The sequence below is a fragment of the Lissotriton vulgaris genome, chromosome 5 (assembly GCF_964263255.1).
Source record: "Lissotriton vulgaris chromosome 5, aLisVul1.2, whole genome shotgun sequence".
In the NCBI taxonomy this organism is placed as follows: Eukaryota; Metazoa; Chordata; class Amphibia; order Caudata; family Salamandridae; genus Lissotriton; species Lissotriton vulgaris.
The window spans coordinates 1,901,385,551-1,901,403,732 of NC_141693.1; the positions used below are offsets into that span (position 1 = coordinate 1,901,385,551).

Sequence of the window (18,182 nt, forward strand, 5' to 3'; positions counted from 1 at the left end):
GGCGGGGCGGAGTCCTGAATAGAATTAAGGACTTCTAAGTCGGAATAGATGTCTCCGATTTTGGTGTGAAAAAACGTGGAGATCTGGTCACAGAGTTTTTGAGATGCAACAATGGGATCTGGGGATGGAATGAGAGACAGGGAGTCCACAATATTAAAAAGATCTCTGGGGGAGCTGAGAGGGTGGTCAGGTTGGTAAAATATGACTGTTTGGCGGCTGCGTGAGGAGAAGTGCTGTAAGACTTTTGCAGACTTCTGCCTGTGACCAGGGCTGGGGCTAAGGCCTGCTAGGAATGTCTGACATAATACCGACAGACAGAATATCGAAATACAAAAATATCGGAGCAAAAATATCGACATCAAAAATATCGGAATCCTATCTTCATAAAGGTAAGTACAAAAATATCGAAAAAATAATATCGTAGTACAAAAATATCGGAATCAAAAATATCGTTTTTTTAATGTATTAATAATAATGTAAAAATAATTTTAAAATACATATAATTTTACAAATATTAAATAAAAATATTAAAACAAAATTAAAAATAATACATATACATTTAAAATAAATAAAACACTTAATAATTTAATGTAATTTTTTTTAATGTTATTTATTGTAATATTTTTTTGTTTTTACCCTGTACGCCTGTACCCCAAAAACCCAAAACTGACCCTGAACCCTAAAAATATCCCTGTACCCCAAAAACCCAAAACTGACCCTGAACCCTAAAAATACCCCTTTACCCAAAAACTGAAAACTGACCCTTATCCCTAAAAATACCCCTTTACCCGAAAACTGAAAACTGACCCTGAACTCTAAAAATACCCCTTTACCCATGAACTGAAAACTGACCCTGAACCCTAAAAATACCCCTTTACCCAAAAACTGAAAACTGACCCAGAACCCTAAAAATACCCCTTTACCCAAAAACTGAAAACTGACCCTGAACCCTAAAAATACCCCTTTACCCAAAAACTGAAAACTGACCCTGAACCCTAACAATACTCCTTTACCCAAAATTAATTAATATTATTTAATTACCAATTAATTATCAATTAACAATAACAATAAAGTAAATATATTAGCACATTAGCTGTAATTAATTTAATTTAATAATTAATATTATTTTTCCCAATTAATTAATTAAGAATAACAAAAAATTATATATAAAAAAATTACTATAATTAATGTAATTAAATATTTAATATTAAATAATTACCAACTAATTCATAATTATAAATATGTACAAAATTATATTAATTAATTAACTAATTAATATAAATTAATTACCAATTAATTATTAATTAAAATATGTACAAACATATATTAATTAATTAATTATTATTAAATTACTTCCCACCCTATTCCCCTATAAACCCATAACCCGCTACAGAACATATTTATCAATTAATCAATTAATTAAAATTAATTAAAAAAAAAATCTCAATTAATTAATTAATAATTCCTACTAATTAATAATTAATTTAACATAATTAAATTACTTCCCACCCTATTCCCCTATAAATCCACAACCCGCTACAGTAGTAAAAGACAATATTTAATTAAATTACATTAAAAATAAATAATAAAACATAATAAATACAATATAATATACACTAAATTTATTTAAAAATTGATATTAGTAACATCGAAGTTATTTATTTCGATATTATTGACATCGATATTTAAAACTTCGATATTACTGATATCATACTAATATCGATATTAAGACTGTCGATATTACTTACCTTCGATATTTTGTCCCATCGATATTTAAACTTCGATATTTTTGTATATCGATATTTAAAAATCGATATTTTGTCTGTGTACCGCCTGCTAGTCTCCCTGCTGGGTGGGGGAACATCAGCAAGGGAAACCAAGACCAGCTGCCCCTGAGCCTGGAGCAACAGCACCTGCCTGCTTTTTAAGACGAGTGTGCTTTGTGAGGAAGAGTAGAGCGTTGGAGGGAGGGTGGTCCAGTGGGGAGCCCTACTGTGAGAACTCCCTGTGCACGGTGTGAGGATTCCGCTGTGCCGGATCGGGCCATAGCCCATGTGCAGAATGGTTTTCAGCAACCCCTGTATGCCAAGAGAGTGCCGCCCTAGACTGTGCCAAGTATTGAGTGCTGTGTGGAGCGTGCCAAGGCCACACAGCCCTGTGGTGGTGGCCCCATATGGCAGAGTGGGCCATCGTGTGTAGGGTGATCGCACCAAAAAGTCTGCGCACGATAGTGAGCAACACAGAAATGCTGCTTGCCCTAAGTGGCTGCCAGTATTGCTGTGGCCAACTGTTCGGGTCCTGGCCTGGACAAAAAGATTACTGCTGTCACCTGCGGGTCTAGACAGCCAACTACACCTGACTGTTTCCCAGAGGATTGCAGGACACCATTGAGGACATTGCACCCTTGCCAGAGCTCAAGTAAGGAGCCGAAGAACTGCCTCCACCTTGTACTAGGAGAAGAGCAACTTACCTTTTGTGTCAACCCAGTGGGATTAGTTCTGATCACGAGAAACCTACCGGCAGAACTGCTTGACAGGAAGAGCCTGAGCCGCCGGGTGCTACTGCATTCATATCAAGCAGCCTAACTTCGCTGTACAGGATCCGAACTGGGGAGTGCCCGAGGAGAGGGCATTCGCTGCACCGCTGACAACTACCCTACCGCTGGAGCAGTGGTGGCTGCTCGCATTGCTTGGTAGGGGGGCGGAGGTGAAGGGGGCACAACAACAATGGAATTAAAAAAAAAATATTATGATTGCACTTACTTACTGCTTCGACAGCTTACGCCTTGTTCTTCTCGCCTGATCCTCGACTCCGGCTGCACACTGCAGGCTCCCAGATGCCAATCCAGGCACTGCCCTCATGCTGGGAAGCACTGGTATTAGTCTGAACAACCTGGTTTGCCGCTCAGACAGTGCCTCAGAGCATGTTTCATTTCTCCAACTCAGCTGGACAGCACAGCTGGGCTGGAGTAACCTAAGTGTGTATTATGGTTTGGCCAGCCTAAGACGGCTGGCCAAACTAACATGCACACTTAAAAGTGCCCACCACTCCTCCCCCTGCCATGCCTGTCACAAGAGAATTGCCTGTCCCAACCCCTTTGAAGACTCGCGCTGACAGCCTACGACACAAGGCAAAAATAAAATGACAATAAAATGCCTTTATTATCATTTTATTTTTCACCTTTTTAGCAGGGGGCAGTGCTCCTCTGCCATTATGGAGGGGCCGCCCCTGCGGTGGAGCGGGTAAGACTGAAACCAGGCCGTTGAGGCCATAGGGGACTTGCTTCTGAAGGTGCTAAGGCAGCATAAACATTTTTGACTGAATTCCTGAAGGATCAAAAGGAAACTCTTGAGTAAGGCCTAATAGTTTGTATTTTCTGATGCACCCACCCATGAATGGGGAATAACCCTGAACATGTTACACTAAGGAGGGAGGGACATTGATTTGCCTGACAACTACTAGAGCACTGACCTCAAAAAGGGGGATTGTTTTGTTGCTTCTGAATGTCGTGTTCCTTTGCATGCGAGAGTTACAAACAAAGTACTACTTTTTCATATAAAAGCAAGTATTTGACCGGACATTCATTTATTGTTTGCACTGTCTGCACTTTGAGTTATGAGTCGTGTTCACTAACCTGCATCAACACCACCCCGACCCCTCAAGGGAGCTTTGACTGCTCGACCCCAGCTACCACTGAGAGTCAAGTGCAGAAGGAGTACTTGGTCCAGTTGAGCGGGATCCATAGTAGGTCAGGCCCCAGGACATCAGGAGTAAAATGCCTCAACCACCACGCTTGGGTCCAGATGCCCCTGCGTACCCTGTGGCCCTCTGAAAGGGGTTCTGACAGTACATATTCCTTTTAACAAAATTAGTGGGGATCCAGAAAAATTTGCCTGAGCATATCCAAATAGCTTTTACCAAGGAACATATCATCTAACCTGTCAGCTTGGCATATTGCCAACTATCAGAGTAAAGTATGTTACCAGAAATCAAAATATGTTACCTTCTGTGTTGTCTTATTAGCATCTTGCATAACAAATTGGTTAACACTCTTTCCTACGACCCTCAACTAATGGCCTCCTTGGTTGACTTTTACCCCTCCTAAAATGGAACTGTCAGAGGGGGACGGGGGCATGGTAAAGAGGAGGGCTGGGTAAATTATTATTATTATTATTATTATTATTATTATTATTCATAATAATAAGAATGATAATAATTATTATTATTATAATAATAATGAAGTCCATACTAATATAATAAAGAGAGAACCCAAACCTTTGAGGCGGGTAATCTCAGGAACCACAGCACCAATCACAACACCCAATACAGCGTTGGAAAGGGCAGTTGCAGCAGAAGGACATAGGCTATGTAGACGCCCACCATATACATTTAAAAGGTAAAAGTACCGTGCCAGCAAAGTATTCCCTTGTGGGTGTGTCTGCTTTGTGCTGTGGGCGTGTGCTGGGGGCGTGACAAATGCTGGGGGCGTGTGGTACGTTCCGCCCTTCATGCCATGTCTCATATTGTGTGCTAATCCCACCCTGCTCCCTTTAAATACCCATGCACCCCATAATCATAACCCACCCTTACTCCTTAAAATACCCCAACACCCTTAAACACTAACCCATCTTAACCCTATAAATATACCCTGTACCCCAAAACCCAAACCTATCCCTAAACCCTAAAAATACCCCTGTGCCCCAAAGCCCAAACCTAGCCCTGAACCCTATAAATACCCCTGTACCTCAAACCCCAAACCTACCCCTGAACCCTAAAAATACCCCTGTACCCCAAAACCCAAACCTAGCCCTGAACCCTAAAAATACCACTGTATCCCAAAACCTGCCTCTGAACCCTAAAATACGCCTGTACCCCAAAACCCAAACCTAGCCCTGAACCCTTAAAATACCCCTGTACCCCAAAACCCAAACCTACCCCTTAACCCTAAAAATACCCCTGTACCCCAAACCTAGCCCTGAACCCTAAAAATAACCCTGTACCCCAAAACCCAAACCTACCCCTGAACCCTAAAATACCCCTGTACCCCAAAACCCAAACCTATCCCTGAACCTTTAAAATACCCCTGTACCCCAAAAACCAAACCTACCCCTGAACCCTAAAACTACCCCTGTACCCCATAACCCAAAACTATATCTGAACCCTTAAAATACCCAAACACCCCAAAACACATACCTCAGTACCCCAAAACATATACCCCTATACCCATACTTACCTTATCCAAACATTTTTTTTAAAAACATGCTTTTACCATTCATGCATTCACAACGAATTTCGTTTTAAATGTATGCGTGGTAAAAGCATATAAAATGTAATGCCATGCGTTATAATGGCATTGCGGAGTCATGGTACTTTCGTAATGAAAGTATGCGGAGTGATGGTATGCGGAAAGAAAGTTGCGGAATAATGGGTGTTTATCCTCCCCCGGTAAGTACATTGGTGGCACGGTGGCCCACATCTCCAGCAACATACTTTTTCACCACCCATTTGAAAAATGCACAGGTCTCTCTCATTGATGGCCAGCACCGACATACACTTTTAGACACACCTCCCGCCACAAGTTCTAGAATTGCGAACTTTAGAGCTGGAGAGCTACGTCCGAATCTCGGCATCAGCTCAACATCCTGTGATTCCAGGCAAATCGCTTTGTCTCCCCGTGCCTACCACAAATTAATGTGTTCTTCTGTAATGTAAATTGTGCTCATGCCATGTTGTCGAGTTCGCGCTATATAATATTGCAAGGAAAAATAAAGTAGGGAAACTCAAGTTCCCACACTACTGAACGAGCACTCTTAAGTGCATCAGCAGTGCACTGTGAATCGGAGCGTTTCACAGGCCTGTCACAGATAAGAAATGCTATCTAAATTAAATCCTACAAAACGATATACTACTGGCCAGCAGCAATTCATACCCGGACAAAGTCGGGACGGGCTGCTAGTGATTTATATAGTGCCTGGTTACTTCTGACAAAGTGTCCCAGTGCTTTGGTCCCACACGGAAAACCTGACCTGTAGAGCATACTGATAAAGAGGACAATCAAGCAGACCTAAACAGCCAGGTTTTTAGATTTTTACAATATGAAGATTTCATTTTTGCATGTCTGATTTGAGGAGTGAGAGAATTCCACAGTGTGGCTGCTAAAAAGCTAGAGGAGCAAGCCCCAATGTGTGCTTTCTTTGCAGATGGGATGCAGGTCAGAAAGGCCACTGCCGATCTTAGGTTTCTTGCAGGAGAGTAGGTTTAAAAAGGGGGTACAAATAGGGAGAACCCTTTTTGTAAAGACTTTGTAGCAGTAACACAGGGCTTTAAAGGAGAGTCTTTTCTTCAGAGGTAGCCAAAGCAATTTTGAAAGTGTAGAGCCCAAAGGAGCCCATCTTGGAAGATTTATCAGCAAATGAGCTGCCTCATTCTGCACATATTGGAGTCTCATCAGCCGGACTCAGGCCCAGAGCATTACAGTATTCAATCCTGGATGTAACCAAGGCCTGAACTACTGTCTTCCTGACAAATTTGGGGTAAAGATCAATGATCTTTTTTTTGAGAATTTGCAAGATCCCAAAGCACTTGCCCACTAACTCTCTAATCTGGATCTCAAAGGTGAGCTTAGCATCAAACCAAATGCCTACGTTCTTGACCTTGGGCTTTGGAATAGGGAGAGGTACGAGTGAATTTGACCACCAGATAGAGTGCCAAATCTGCTTGCCTAGGACAAGGACCTCTGTTTTTCCAGCATTTCGTTTGAGACAATTGAGCTCCATCCACTGGGTGACCTCCGATACACAGGTTCTTAGCAAAGCAGCCACAAGACCTTCATTTTATGACAAGGTGATAATCAGCTGCGTATCATTGGCATATGATACAATGTTAAAGCCGATGATATCAGCCAGGGGGTGCATATACAGATTGAATAAAGTAGGGCTCATAGAAGAGCCCGGTGGGACCCCCTGCTGCAGCGAGAAGACCCAAAATTGAGAGGTCAGTGAAGGATAAGGTTTAGAAGAGGCTTTGTCAGGAAAAGACTCAACGGCCCACATGCATCAACATTGCCATTTGCGATTCCTTATTAGCGAAAAATAAGGAATCGCTAATAAGGAATCGTAAATGGCTATGCATGAAGCAATTGCTAAATCAATTGCGATTTCTTATTATTCCTTTATTGTGACTCGCAAATTGCGAATCGCAATTAAGGAATACCTCCTCATTCATTCCTATGGGCCTAGAGACCCTTAGGAATGAATGGAAGGACATTCTCAATTTGCGATTAGCAATTAGCGAATCGCAAATTGAGAATGCGATTTCAAGGGTGCAGGGGTGTCCAAAGGACACCCTGTTGCACCCCTGAAATCAATCTGTGCACATATGTTGTACACACATGCCCTAAGGGCATGTGTGTGCACAACATGAAACTTTGAAAAATGCACAAAAGTGCATTTTTCAAAGTTTTCGCAAATTACCAAGAGGTTCAACCTCATGGTAATTTGCTCCCCCTAAGTGCGAATTCGCAATTTTTGAAAATTTCATGCATTGCATTTAAGAAATCGCAAAATGCGATTCCTTAAATGCAATCGCAATTTGAGAATTTGCAAATATTTGCGAATTCCCAAATTGCGAGGGCCAAAATGCCCAAAAATTCAAATTGCATTCGCAAATGGCCGATTTTTGCGAATTGCACCATTTGCGAATGCAATTTGCAATGATGCATGTGCCCCAACATGCTGGTACAACTAGCTATCAGGGACTGATACTGTGAAACTACCACAGTGGTGTCTGTAGATCACTTATAGTGGATAGACGATTCTATCTGAAATAATATCTGTGATTTGATTTGGGGTGTAGGACTGAAAGGGAACCTCTTATGTGGGTAATGGTTTCTGTTTATTGTATGCATCAAATGTAGTTCTGGCTTCTATCTACGGGGAACTTCTAGTTGGGAGGGGTGTGTTGGCGGGATCAATCTAGGCAGGAGTCCAGTAACAGAACCCACTCTAGTGGTTAAAGAACAGACACAAATGTCTCACTAACTTCTTGGAGGAATCTGAATTTCTTGATCATCACCAAGTGGGCTTTCGCCTAGCTCACTCTCCCGAGGCGGTGATCCTTAGTGTTGGATTCTCTCCGTAGTAAGGTCAATAGTGGCTCTTCGCTGGCTCTTGTCCTGCTTGGTCTTTCCGCAGCCTTTGACATGGTTGACCATAATCTTTTGGTCAAGCGTGTGAGGGACGCGGGAATCTCGGGACATGCTCTGGGCTGGATCAGTTCCTTCCTGGAAAATCGCTCCCAGGCAGTCTGTACAGCCCAGTTTCCTGCCCCTAGTGTCAGAATTTCCTGTGGAGTCCCTCAGGGCTCCTCTCTTTCGCCCCTGTTGTTTAATCTCTACCTTCTCCCTCTTGTCCGAGCTCTGAAAGAGCATCAAGTCTCTACATTCAATTATGCTGATGATTTCCAACTCATCTTCTCCATCAGCAACTCCCCAGAGTCGGTTGATGCCTCTCAATCTACCATGCTGTTCATCAGTCAGTGGATGAACAGGAACCACCTAAAACTTAATCCGGATAAGACAGACTTAGTTTTAACAGGCGGTATTGCTAAAAAAAATCATGGGGACCCCATTTTTGGCCTAGGGAGCTGGGTCAGTCCCCCTCACCTTCTAGTTCGGCTAAGAGCCTTGGAGTAATTATTAGCCAGGATCTCACTTTGAAGCCTCAGATCGGGTCGGTGATCTCCACCTGCTTTCCTCAGGAAAATAAAAAAGATCTGAAGATTTCTTACCCACGAAGCTCGGATTCAGGTGATAAATGCCATGGTCATGTCCCATGTTGACTATGCCAATTCACTATACTTTGGGATCCCCCTTTATTTATCCAGACGTTTACAGATGGTACAAAACCAGGCTGCACGTCTGATTGTTCACCAGCCTAGGCATCATCATATTGCTCCTCTCTTAAAGCAATTACACTGGCTTCCGTTTGTTCAGCGGTGTGCCTTTAAGATTGGATGTGTTATTTTTAAGTCCCTCAATGGAAAGAGCCCGAAATTTGTGAATAGCATGATTAACAAATATGTTCCCACGCGTAATCTCCGTTCGGCCCACAAGCAACTGTTATCGATCCCTCATTTTAGATTAAAACGCACTGGGGGTGCCAGGTTTGCTACTTTGACCCCTATGTTCTGGAACCCCGTTCCCTCCGAAATTCGCTTCTGTGCCAAGCTCCTCAGCTTCAGAAGTCTCCTAAAAACCTGGCTATTCCAACAGGCTTTCTGAATAAATCTCCAGGACTTGGGTCTCAATCAACATTAGCGCCATGAAACCTCCCTGGTGCACGTGCGCTTTACAAATTCATTTTAACATAACATAACAAATCACTATAAATCATTCTATGGATAAGACACCCTCTCTAAAAAAAAACAGAAGAAGAATTTCATCAAATGTACTAATTTCTCTATGTGTTTGCTTTGTTTTCAGATCTCAGAAGAACTATTATGAACCCAGGTAAATACCACCCATTATCAGAAGATAAAATGTTTGTCATTGTGCTGAAGTATGTTCCACCTCCACAACCGCACAGAGCTTCAGAACTAAAATATGCTTTTGTTACATTTTTGCTCTGATGTTAACATTCTGTTTTTCACTTATCAGGGAGCAAATTCTATTTCGTATCCATAGATTTGACAGTGCTTGAAGAGAAAAGTGTTGCTGATCCACAAGGTTTTCCCAGGAGCCGAACACCTTCTTAATTTCAATAATATTTCTGATATTGTTATGTGAACAGGTTTTCTTGGGTTGACTGGGGTTGCATACTTGGTACAAGTACGTGGTATGTGTGGCCTGGTGGGTGCGCCAACGTGCAGAAGCTTACTACTATTTAGGACCAGCATGGAAGAAATGTCCAATCTCTAGAAATGACTTTACCATGAAATCCCCACCCTGCAAATGGAAGAAGGTAAAAGGTTCCCAGATATTGACAGCTGAAGTAAAGATACTATAATAGTTGATTAGAGAGCTGCGCAGCATGGCCCACGGATCCTATAGAATAGCATAAGCTATTTATTTCGCATAACGGTGTCCTCCTGCGATGGCCCCTGACTTACTCCATCATGATGGTGATTCACTATGCATGTTCTTGTCTGCACCTCCCAGGGAAAATTGGTTGCCTTTGTGAGGTGCAGCAAACCCAACCTTGGAGTTTCATCTGACTCAGAACTCTCCTTTGCCCCACTAGTGCAAATGGTAGTGGAAAGCTTGCAAGTGTGGCAATACAGCTGATTCCTGGTACGTCCCTTGTTGGGCATCGTCCACCTTATCATGTTTATCCATATCATCATATTCTCCTGACTGCACTGTCTACCTTAATGCACTCCAGAAGCTCATGTTCTAGCTTCAGACTGGACATAGCCATTATAATCATCTTTAATTTTAAGAAATATGAGCATCACTCCAAAGCACATTCCTCCATGAACTGGTAAAACTGAAGTCAAAATGAACACTTTAAGAGCCAGTTGGAATACACCACCAAGCACCTAACCACTTACCCAACGTCTTTCTATTCTTTAAATCTCACAAAGCCCCACCAATGAGCAAATACCCACCGTTTCCAAATGACACTGAAACAGAATTGTTTGTCAAAGGTAAATGGTATTCTTGAATTAGCTGCTCATCTTGCAGAGGTGTTTCCAAACTCCACAACTTCAAGAAACACTGATTTAAAATATTTTTCAATAGAGCAACCTGATTTAGATGAATCACCCTTGTCATAAATTGCCCTTGTGCTACTCCCTATTCGTGCTTCCTCTTCAGATAGCAACTTTGTGCTCTCATCTCCTAGAGCTTCACCAAACCAAGAAAGGCACCCAGTAAAGAAAAGTGCAGGATAGAGTCGATATGCGGATTAGATCTCACCAGAACGTGGGTTTGGTGGTAGCGAACATGGAAGTGTACTACTGTGTCTCTAGCATCCAACACACAGTGGCATGGCTGTCTTGGAAACCCAAGAAATGTGACAAAGTAGAATGAATGTGGTTAGATGCCATATATTCACATTTGAATGGTCCATTTTGTCTGGTCACACAACACATGCCACTTAGGGTGGCCGCAGCTTCCGTTTTTGTGAACCCAGTCGGGAGCACAGGGGATAGTGACATATCTTTTTAGGTCTAGCTTGCAGCTCAGCTGTCTGCCTGATGTATTGTTGCATCCACAGTGGGCTTTGACTCCACCCAGAGTAGTAATGATTCTATCACTTCCTGCTGTTGACTCTTTGGTGTATCTTTCTGCTTTCCAGGAAGTGCTATAGTTGGAATGTTTTATATCTGAAAAATATACTCAATGATCACGCAGTTTGTCAAGTTCAATTCTTTATCTCCTGTATGCACGCCATACAGAAAGCAATACTTTTTGCTGCTTTTTTCCCCAGCATTGGCAAAGTCAACAGGTAAAGCTTGTTAAACACCTTTTGAGCAAGTGTCACCAATGAACAGCATTTATGAATACCTGACTTTACAAGGATTTTAGGTTGTTACTTTGCATGGCTTAACATTATGAGCCATTACTTTGGGATAAGTACATCAAGATAGGGAGAGCCTTTACTTTGTATCACTAAAGGGAAGAATAGTTTTAGAATATATTTGACTATATAAACATCATTTACAAGCCTGGCTCATTAAAGCCAGACCTATGGACTTTGCCAATGCTTGTTGTACTTAGCCTTCGTGTAGCTTTTTGTTTTGTGTTGTTGTGTGCATTGTTTTGCAGGTACCCATGAACGTGTTTTTCTGTTGTGCATCTGTTCGATATAATGGGTACTCTTGGATAAATCTTGTGTGGTGGGGGCTTTGTTTGTGTAGAGGTTGATGTGTCCTGGATTTGTATTACACTTGGTGTTGGTAGAGATGATGCTACTGATGACTGCGTGTGGTGAGGTTGAGTGTGCTGATGTTGTGTAATTTTGTAGTTGCCGTTTGCTGTACCTTTTCTTGATTTGTAAACGGAGGGTGTGTCCTGTCCCTTTAAGCCTTGAGCTACTGCTGTGACGTCATTGTCCTTTGGAATGAATGGTGTAAGTAAATGTTATGCTCAGGCAATTCCACCAGTGACCATTATTATCTTGGTAGGAGTTTGGGTGAAAGTGGGTAAACTCTGCTCGTGTTGGGTTTTGTGTAGGAATGTACTTTCTACAACTAGACATGGATCAACTACAACAACCCTATGTAACTGTACTTTATCTGTGTGGACATCCTGAACTCAATAATACCATAAACAGAAATGGAATGACAATGCCTTTTGGTTGGTAAGTAGACACAGCATCTTCTGTGACTGTTCTCCCATGTGAATGCCGGAAGCCCACAGTTGACCTATCAGCCCATTGGAGGACTGTTGCATGTTCCACAACTGATTTTGCACTGTATGAAAAGACAGTGAGTAACATTTTGTTGAAGCCATTGTTAAAAACCATAATCGCACGCACTGTTAAAGTCTTGGACACCTCGCAATTTTAATAACCATTTATTATTCTCTTGAATCCCTTTCTTTTTTAGCTTATGTCCTCCTGGATGAAGGAACAGCAAATCCCAGCCTCAGCATCACTCCGGACAGAAGATGTGTGAGACATGCAGATGGCCAGCAGAGACTGGAGGATAGCCCAGCACGCTTTGACACCGAGACCTGTGTGCTGGGAGTGCAAAGGTTCACTCAAGGGAGCCACTACTGGAAGGTGGACGTGGGCGATGGTCGCGAGTGGGTTGTGGGCGTTTGCAAAGACTCTGTGCGAAAGAGTGGGGCATACCAGTTCTCCCCCCAGGAGGGCATCTGGTCAGTGGCACTGTTCGTGGATAATTATGTGGTTTTAGATTCTAAAGAGATTACTCTGTCCCAGACTGGTGACCTTCGACAGATTGGGGTATACCTCCAGTGTGAAGCAGGAGAGCTCTCCTTCTACAACGCAGACAGCATGGAACTTGTTCACACATTTTCCAAGTGCTCATTCAATGGAGAGACAATTCGGCCCTTTTTCTGGCTTGGAAATACAGGGATAAAAATATTAATGTGCTACTGACCGTCGGGCATCTCAGAACTCACTATCGTCAAAACTGACATAGGTCTGAGTCTTGTCAACAAAGGTGACAATGGCCATCCATCCGTGATTGATGATGGATTGATGTATCCCTGACATGACACTTAAGTTACCTTAGGAAACCAAACAGCTACCCAGAAGCACTTAGCTTGGTCGTGGGAACAGCCAGGCGTTCTTTGTCTTCCGTGCCCGATGTGGGCACACAAGAAGAGCATTTAAAATGGTGAAGAATTCACCCTTGGAGTACCAGGGCTTGTTGCTCTGATGTCAAACACAGAACCTGGGGTTATATTTGTAGGGGTGGGCAGAACACGCGCAGTTTCACCCCATGGAATTCCACAAAGTTACATAAAAACTTTGCGAGATTCTGTGGAGATCCACCAATGGGCAGAAAATATGCATCGTGCTGCAATTTTGCACCAGTAGCACGAGCAGCGCTGAAAAGTCAGCGCAAACGACAGCAGATGGTGCCCAAGAGTGAGAGGCCATTCAAGGTCATTTTTTTGCTGCTCAGGTAGAAAATCTACTTGACCAGCAGCAACTCAACTCAGGAAGCAGCCCTCGGTCCACGATTGCCAGCGTTAGAAAATGGTGCTGGGGACGTCAAATCTTGCTCGCATTTCTGGAGCCTCAGAGGAAAAACATTTCACCACGCGGAAAATGCTGGAATTTGCCTGGAACTGTAACCTAATTGCACCAAATTCGCAAACGGAATGAAAACCTTCTGCCTACCTTTAATCTCTGGCAAGAGAGTCTCTGTCCTTATTCTTCTCAGTTTAAATAGAGATTCAGCAGGAGTCGGTGGTACTTGACAGTCTGAGCTGCAGACCGTATGCCGATCATGCTCAGGAGCTCAGTCGCCCAGGGTTCCAACCAGCATATGTGCAAAGCAGCAAAGCCTATGGTAGTTTGTGTACACTGAGATTTATTTCAATTTACTGACTAGAGCACAGAATCTCCCTTTTCATGACACACATTTCCAGAAGGGCTTTATAGTCCTCTAAAGAATTTAAATCCCCTTCCAGATGTTGAAAGCACATGTTTGTTTTAATTTTTTGATTTATAAAAAGTAGAGTAAATGTGATCTACTGACTAAGTTGAACTCCAGACTAAGCATTGTAGGATTCTGACAAAAAAACTCATCTCCCTGTGCCTGAAATTGTGCTATGTATATTAAGTGTAATTTACTATCATTATATTGTTCAGTTCTTCTCCAATAATCTCCACCACTGATCATGAACATGTGCTCTAATCTACTGAATTCAATTTATGTATGTAATTGGATGCATATAGCACAGATCATGCTAGCAAGGGATGGAGTGCTGTATAGAGTGGGGATCATAAAGTGCTTGGGGAAAGATAATGAAGGTTGGACATAGTAGGAGCAATACAAGCGAAGGAGCTGGGCGATATGGAGGAGTGAGTTTCTGAAGAAGGTGAGGAGTGGGCGAAGCTGGCAGAGCTGGAGAGGAAGGGTCAACGGCACTGGTTCGTCACATTCAAGACTGGCTCATCTAATTGTCAGGTAGTTGGAGGTGACACCATGACAAGGCTTTGCTTGAAGGCCATACCTTGAGCTTTGGATTTCTACTCGTACAGCGTCCCACACCCTTCTGGAATAGCATTAAAAGGCCAGTCTTCTGGTCTTCTTTCTGTACTTCCTGTGTTCTGCTCCAGCGATGCTGCTGCTTGTTACTGGATTAAGTGTGTGTGCTTTGTTCACAGGTAGATACATTGACACATGGTGTTTCTTTAAATTCTCAGGGTAAAACAAATCTATGCAATTAAAGATGTTTACAGATGTTTGTATTTCTGTGTTTCCATGGCCACTGTGCAGCTCAAGAAGATGTTGTTTTTGTAGGAATAGTGTTTACATTGTATTACTTCAAATGCCATTGTAAACTGTTGCCTCATTTCCTCGTGTTACCTCAGGTAAGTGTGGTATCCTTCGAATGCAGGGGGTCGCGCACCCTTGTGTGAATTCTAGAGTGCCATTATGTCAATTGCTTTCTTGTGTTCTGGCTCCAGCATTCGGTGTTTGCCAGTTGACGCTTGGAGCCAGGCTGCGAGGAAGCAAGCAGGTGTCCTGCCTCCTCTACCCATGTACTCAATTTAATAAAGATCTTTTTACCTATCCGGAGGCTCCTGACCTCGTCACTACAGTAAGGTAGTCTTTTGACTGCAGGTTTATGTCATGATTCTGAGCAATAACACAGGGTTCCAGAAAGACAAACGTCTGGTAGTAATGAAACCCTATGACCCCATACTGCCCGCTTGCATACACACTCTAAAGAGCAGGGTGGACATAGGAACTGAAAGGGTGCCAAACGATACAGCTCCGAGTACGGAGTAGCGAAAACACCCACAGCTTGAGTCACCCAATGGACATCTCAAGGCTAAAATGAAACAAAGATTCCTCAACTATACCGACATATATAGAAATCAATACCCTGCAACCCCAGAGTACTTGACGGGGTTGGAAGCTCCTTAAACTCCAAAAGGCAAGAAAAGAAAAAATTCATAACCAAGGAAATCAAGGGAAAACTCCTTCAAGAAGACCAAGAGGTCTAACTCCCCTCAATAAAACCCTAAATTTAACTTCCTAATCAATCATGTCACTTGTATAGCGCACTTCTTACCTGTGAGGGTCTCAAGGCGCTGGGGGAGGAGGGGGTGCTGCTACTTTTCGAAGAGCCAGGTCTTGAGGAGTCTTCTGAAGGCCAGTAGGTCTTGGGTCTGCCGTAGGTGGGTGGGGAGGGTGTTCCAGGTCTTGGCGGCGAAGTAGAAGAAAGATCTGCCGCCGCCAGTCGTTCTTTGGATGCAAGGGACTGCGGCGTGGGCGAGGCCGGCGGAGCAGAGCTGGCGGGTGGGGGTGTAGAAGCTGAGACATCTGTTGAGGTATACTGGTCCGGTGTTGTGGAGTGCTTTGTGTGCGTGGATGAGGAGCTTGAAGGTTATCCTCTTGTTGATGGGGAGCCAGTGTAGGTCTCTTAAATGGGTTGTGATGCGGCGGGGAATGTCGAGGATCATACATGCAGAGGCGTTCTGGATGTACTGCAGCAGTCTCAGGAGCTTGCCCAAAGTTCCTGGGTATAGGGCGTTTCCGTAGTTCAACCTGCTGGTGACGAGGGCCTGGTTGACTGTTCTTCTCGTTTCAGTGGGGATCCACTTGTAGATCCTGTGAAGCATGCGGAGGGTGTTGAAGCAGGAGGAGGAGACGTGTTGACCTGCTTAGTCATGGAGAGGGTGGAGTCGAGGATGACCCCTACGTTGCGTGTGTGGTCGGTGGGTGAAGGGGCTGTTCGCAGTGTGGTAGGCCACGAGAATTTGTCCCAGGATGAAGGGGTGGATCTGAGGATGAGGAGCTCCATCTTGTCCGAGTTCAGCTGCAGTCGGCTCTTTCTCATCCATTCGGCGACGGCCTTCATTCCTTCGTGGAGGTTGGTCTTTGCAGTGTGGGGGTCTTTAGAGAGGGAGAGGATCAGCTGGCTGTCATCGGCGTAGGAGATGATGTCGAGGTCGTGCAGTTGGGCGACGTGGGCAAGGGGTGCCATGTAGATGTTGAACAGCGTTGGGCTGAGGGATGATCCCTGGGGTATGCCGCAGATGATCTTGGTGGCATCGGAGCGGAAGGGGGGGAGGCGGATGCTCTGTGTTCTGCCAGAGAGGAAGGAAGTGGTCCAGTTCAGGGCCTTCTCTTGAATCCCGGCGTTATGTAGGCGTGTTCGTAGTGTGCGGTGACAGACCGTGTAGAAGGAGGCTGACAGGTCCCGAAGGATGAGGGCCGCTGTTTCTCCGTTGTCTAGCAGGGTCCTGGTGTGGTGATGGTGTCTGTGGGGGGCGTTCTTGTGGGCTGCATAGCTGTCCGGTGTTCGTTCGCGGAGCCAGTTCCTCTCCAGATTTTGGCATGTTCGTTTGGAGGCCTGGAGGTCTTTCGGTGAACCAGGTGGCTTTCTTGCTGGTGAGGCTGTTGGAGGGTTTCTTGAGCGGGCGAGGGTGTTGGTGCAGTAGTCGATCCACTGTCTGAGTTTGCAGGCGGCGGTTTCGGGGTCGGTGGGGTCGGTGGGTTCACTCTGGGCGAGGGTGGTGGTTAGCTTGTCTTCGTTGACTTTGACCCGGCTACGACGAGGCATCTGTTGGGTCCGGTGGTACATGGTGGGCTTCCTGAAGGTGAAATGGATGCAGTGATGGTCGGTCCAGTGGGGTTCGGTGGTGTGGTTGAAGGAGACGTGAGGGCTTGCAGGGGAGATGGGGTCAAGCGTGTGGCCGGCGGCGTGGGTGGGTGATGTCACGAGCTGTCTGAGTCCGAGGTTGTCGATCAGGGTGGTGGAGTTGGTGTCGTTGTCCACGAGGTGGAAGTTCAGGTTCCTGAGGAGGATCTAGTACATGGAGGCGAGGGCGTGTGTGCTGATGAAGTCGACGATGGAGTCGCTGAACTGTGGACGGGTTCCGGGCCGGTCTGTAGATGAGGGTTCCTCTGAGGGTGGTGTTGGGGTTGGTGTGGATCTAGAAGTGCAGGTGTTCGGCGGTGGTGAGGGTGTCGTCGGTGTTGGTCGTGACTCTGAGGGTGTTCTTGTGGACGATGGCGATTCCTCCTCCTACTCCGTTGGTGCGGTCCCTGCGGGTGATCTTGTAGCACAGAGCAGTAAATAAAATCTAAATACAGAGAAAATGACAGTGAAGGAGAAGAAGCAATATGGGCAGAAAACCAGTACAAATAACACCAAACAGACTCACGGCCTACCACTGGCCACCAGGGATGAGGCGTAGGTGGTAGCCTGCGGGTGGAGGCGGGCCTCGAACACAGGAAGCAGCGGGGACAGCTGACCTCAGGTCACGGCTCGGACAGGTGCAGCTGCGCGTTGTGGAGAGCGACCTACTTGGAACAGGGTCAAGGGTCGCTCTCTCTACCTCTCTACCTAAAGAACCTTAAAGACTAAGCACCACACACAATCACGAAATAAGGAACTAGAGTACACACTCAAAAGATCACAATAGAATATTTGAGGCAAAACAGTAGAGAATGAGAAGGCAGAATAAGCTGGATAATGAAGGTAATGCTACAGTTAAGGCCGGTTGGAGCAACAGGTAATATGG

General features: G+C 44.5%; 1 protein-coding gene across 1 annotated transcript in view; it reads left to right on the forward strand.

Moving 5' to 3' along the window:
- The window catches only part of LOC147717673 (butyrophilin subfamily 1 member A1-like), a 259,552-nt gene extending 244,339 nt beyond the window's left edge, over window positions 1–15,213 (forward strand). The window contains exons 8-9 of the mRNA XM_086924466.1: window positions 9,482–9,508; window positions 12,550–15,213. Of these exons, the coding sequence (XP_086780592.1) occupies window positions 9,482–9,508; window positions 12,550–13,067 (545 nt within the window). The 3' untranslated portion in view covers window positions 13,068–15,213. The remainder of the gene's footprint in view (window positions 1–9,481; window positions 9,509–12,549) is intronic.
- Window positions 15,214–18,182: the final 2,969 nt, after the last annotated feature.